We start from the raw sequence: 5,000 nt of genomic DNA on the forward strand, positions 1-5,000 counted from the left end.
GTTGTGTTATTCTGGGTGTTAAACTGATTTCCATTTTGTGCACACTCCACAAAAGGAATGAGAGAAAAAAAAGAGGTGCGTGAGGGTCAAAACATAATACCCTGTCGGTGTTGATGTGTGATGCACAAAACCAGATTGCTCATAATAATAAACATTGTAGGAAGAGCCAATAGGGTTACTCAAGTAACTATTTTGTATATTTGTATTATTTACAAACATCATAAGCATCATGTCATTATGTTCCTTGGTTTATGTAGATTCGGACAACATCTCATTTGTCATTTTCCAACAATGTGACTGAGATGAGATATTCGTTTCCAAAGTTGAGCTTGCCTGTATTTGTTGCCTTATGCTAGTTAGCTTATGTTAATTGGTTAGCATGCTAACCAGATGCCATTCTTTCAGGCTACATTAGCATAAAGATAGCTTAGCATGCTAATCTGGTTAACATGCTTTTGTGTGCTCATTCTTACACTGAAGCCTCTCCTCTGCAGCTTTGTAATTCAGCGTCCTCTGAGTGGCACAAGCTGCTAAATCACGTGCCACGAATCCCGAACCATTCCGGTCGTGGGTTTGACTCCTGTGTGGCCCATGCCCAGACCGCAAGAGGTACTGTGGCCAGAAGTGGTGCAAAAGTTGTTTCAGTTCCAGACATGGTGTCTATCTGAGAAAGGAACTCAAATATAACATGCAGCAAATTTTTAAAAAAATCTTCATTTTGACTTGATTCTAGGGATGAACCGAAGTGTAAATTCTGGATGCATGGAAATTATTATTATTTTATTATTATTATCAATTACTCGTTTTAAATTATTTTTGTATAATTGTATTATTAAACTTAATTAAATTCAATAATTTAATGAATCTGAATTAAAAACAATTAAGCCAATACAATAAAATAACCACACTTTTAATTCAAAAATAGGCTTATATTAAAATAATATTAAATATCAATATATTAATATCAATATATTATTCTTCATCCAGTTCTATGTAGCAGAATCAGGTTTTTTTTTTTTATCTATTATCAAAATAAAGAAGTCCTACAAAGCTATTATTATCAGAGCATGTGAGCAGATAGCAGGGAGAGGACCAGTGAACAAGAGGATAGCGTCATTTTACCAGCGTTGCCCAGTATGGCTATACACACCATTTTACAGCACAGCAGGGCTATTGCAAACAGAAATAAGTCCAGAGAAATTTCACGTCGGCACGTTTTCACGTCAGGGGAGAGTTCATTCTGAACTAGCTGTTTTTTCATGCATGTTCAATTTCTGATGTTTTTACTCTTCCTGCTCTTCACTGCTGTTGCTGCTGCTTCAGGGGCTTGGCCCCGTATCGCTGCTTGCAGCTATATTTATTATTATTATTATTATTTTACATCTATGCACCCTTGTAATCTTTAATGCCGACTTTACCAATAACAACACTGATATGGAGACGAGGTCAGGCTTCTCTTTGCACTTCCTGCAGGCGCTCTTGCTTCCAAAAATGACTGTTTGGGGAAAAACAAATCCTCATTCATGCATAAGCAATCCAATTTCTATAAGTGACATCTTCAGATATGCAAAATGCCTCCAAATCCTTTAAAGAGCTAGTGTGCGGCTCTTTCAGACACATCTTCCACACAAAGACTCTAAAAGACACAAGAAACAGGAATCAAGGCATAATGCTGCCATCCTCCCTCATCACACACCCACCGCCGCTCAATTCATCTGGAGAATAAGAGCAGAGATTGACAGCATGCTGTTGAGACCGAAGGCTTTGTGAAAGCCTGAGCATTCGCTTACTATTTTCAAGTGATCTATCTTTAGCTCCTTTTTATCCTTTATTAGCATTCCATGAGAATGCAGAATGCATGTATAAATGTACATTGTGTAGGAAGGGCTGATTGCCACTTGGCCAAAGAAGAGCAGGAGGGCATCAATTATTTGAGGAGTCCCAAGTCAGTCCAGCGGCTCTACACACAGAGGGGGAAAAAGCTTTTTGTCAAGCCACCTTTCTGACTTCAGCACAGCTTCAGGCTTCCGAGATCAAAAACAAGAGAATCGTACTCAAGCCATTCCGAGAATGACGGCCAAAACAAGTGTGAAAGGAGGAAGGGAATAGACCTTAGTCAGGGTAGACACCATATTGAATTTAACTGATGAAAACGAGGCTAGAATATGCTCTATAAAGCTCATAGATCGCATGTATTTTCAGCTGAACAATCAGTATGTTGTTAAACAACAGTACAATCCTTTGAACACAGTGTACTTTTATCACTAAAAGCCTCGCTTTTTATTCCTGTCCAAAATTAAATATGGCGCAACCCTGATTAAGGGAGAAAAGGAGAAAAGACAATGTGGGGTTAGTGAGAGTGGATCTCAGGGGTGAAGACGAGCTTCCACAAAGACAAATTGCTATTCGTGCTGGGATCCTCCAGCGTCCTGATTGGCTAAGTGTGTTAATCAGTGGTTCTCAGTGTTTTTTGGTCCAACACCCACCTTTACCGTATCCAGGATCCTTACCACCCTCCATCAAACAAAAAATAAGCTACTTGTTGTCCCTGAATATTAATGTTGATTATTATTCTGTGTTTTTTTATATTTAAAATATCATTAAAAAAGCATGGCCCATACTGGACAAATGGTCAGCTGTAAAATTTGACATTTTTTCTAAATGAAACACTAAAAACTAAGTTTTCATTGCAACAAGTGAATTCAGGCACATTAAAATGGATATTCATTCTGAGGTCTGCTAAAGACTACATTAAACAGTGTTATTAAATTATTAGTGTGTATTAAGTGAGCCTTAGATGATGCCAAAGGGTCATTCAAATGTAAAAATAAGGGAAGTGGGCATGTACAGTTAAATACACAATATCAGTCAAAAACAAAAACAAATCTTGAACCAATAAGGAAAAGACACATTGTCCATCTCTGACATGCATTTACCAACTTCTCTCTCACTCTACTCTCAACATGATCTTTTTTCCCCCCACTCTCTTCTCTTGACATTATTAAACATCTCTCCTCTTCACTCTTCTCAGTGAAGGGCTGTAATAAATGCAAATATCCCTCATTATTCAAGCTGTATCCTTTGGCCAGGAAGACCTTGCAAATCAATTCTGTCAGCGCAACTAGACAGGCAAAATGTAATCATGTTGTTTGCAGAGAAAATTAAAACAATTGGGTTTGACCTTTTCTTTTTTCTCTCTTAGTCAGTTGATTTTAGACTGAATGAAAGCAGGCAGAAACAGATGCATGTTTGTGACCCAGGAAAAATGCTTTTTTTATATTTGTACCTCCTTTCCCGTACATGAGGCGTGCTGGTCAATTTAGCCACCTCATGCCATGACAAATTACCAAATACCATAGTTACCAAACACTGACGATTAGTTTTTGTATTTAATATCATGATTTAAGGTTAAAATTTACATGAATATATAACACAAATGAATAATTTAGGTGCTGGTCACAATTTATTTTAAAAACATTTTAAAGAAACATTTGCAGTTAATTTGCGGCTGTTTAAATAGTTCCACATTGTGACAAAATAATTTGTCACTATGTAGAACTATAAAATGATGTACAATATCGTTCAAAAGTTTGAGGTTGGTAAACTTTTTTACTGTTTTTTAAAATAAGTCTCTTATACTCACCATGGCTACACTCATTTGATAAAAAAATACAGTAAAAACAGACATATTGTAAAATATTATTACAATTTAAAAATTACTTCAATTTAAAATGTAATTTATTCTTGTAATGGCAAAGCTGAATTTTCATCAGTCATTATTCCATTATTCCGTCAGTGTCATTATGATCCTTCAGAAATCATTCTAATATGCTGATTTGATGTTAAAGAAACATTTCTTATCATCATCAATGTTGAAAACAGTTGTGCTGCTTACTATTTTTGTGTTTTTTACAGGATTCTGTTATGAATAGAAAGTTCAAAAGAATAACTTTATTTTAAACATAAATGTGTCACTTTTGATCAAGTTAACTTGCTGAATAAAAGTATTAAAATTATTTTTCCTTAAAAAAGCCTTTTGAATGATAGTGCAATTTCTCTAATATGGTTGGTATATTATAATTTAGAAATAGACACTGCAGCCAATGCCTGTCAACTAACCAGCACTGAGAAAATAGCGTGACTGACATGACAACAGGAAAGAGCAGGTATGAGTTTCAGTGCACGCACACACACAATTGCCAATTGATGTTTGCATTAGTGGACTCGTGTACCTGGTTTGTGTTGGTGTTTGAGGGCAGAGGGTTGGATACCATTGGTCCAAAGATGTCTAAGTCATCACTGATTGGAGCTGCACTGCTTGTTCCTGCCCCACTGCTGACAGAGCTAGCTGTGGGTGCATCTGAATGAGAGAGAACCAAAATGTCATTACATGCAAGGGAAAAGTGTATACTGCATTACACAGAGTGACAGTCACTGTGGATTTTTAATTGGTTTCACACCAAAGTTAGAGAAATACAGTGGCCACAAAGACACATACATATGTGATTGCATTAAACAACTCTGCCAAAGACCACTGAAAAAGCACAGTTCAAGGAAAATAAACTTTTGGTAGGTTTTTAAGGCAAGACACTAGGCAAAACCAATTTTTTTATTCATCCACTGGTCAATTTTGAGATTTTGGGCTATTTTGCTTCCATAACATGTCCTTCTTTCAGACTATTATACTTCATCTGTTCGTGTCTGTAGTTTTCAAGTACGATACGCATATTTAAAGGCAGTTTCCTCAAAATGAGTTTTTTTTCTCATGCACAGAGTCAGTAATCTCCACCTTAGTAACACTTACAAGAACAATGTTCCAGTTTTATTCCTATCTCTATTCTGAACCTTTTTACAGTGGGGTTTGTTCATATATTATTCAACTGATTCATACATTTTATTCTTAAAAACATGGTGATTTTTATTCTGGTTATTGCCAGTATTTTATGATTTATAGAGAGATAAAAAGAGATATCCAAATTCCCCTGTGTAAAAATCTGTAA

At 36.0% G+C, this 5,000-nt stretch overlaps 1 protein-coding gene across 2 annotated transcripts in view; it reads right to left on the reverse strand.

The window, feature by feature from the left end:
- Window positions 1–5,000, reverse strand: part of smap1 (small ArfGAP 1) — a 107,802-nt gene that overhangs the window by 16,975 nt on the left and 85,827 nt on the right. For both annotated transcript variants that reach the window (XM_084093882.1, XM_084093881.1), the window contains one exon: window positions 4,233–4,360. In XM_084093882.1, coding sequence (XP_083950008.1) covers window positions 4,233–4,360 — 128 coding nt within the window. The remainder of the gene's footprint in view (window positions 1–4,232; window positions 4,361–5,000) is intronic.

This window comes from Abramis brama (genome assembly GCF_963993115.1).
Source record: "Abramis brama genome assembly, chromosome: 19".
Taxonomy (NCBI): Eukaryota; Metazoa; Chordata; class Actinopteri; order Cypriniformes; family Leuciscidae; genus Abramis; species Abramis brama.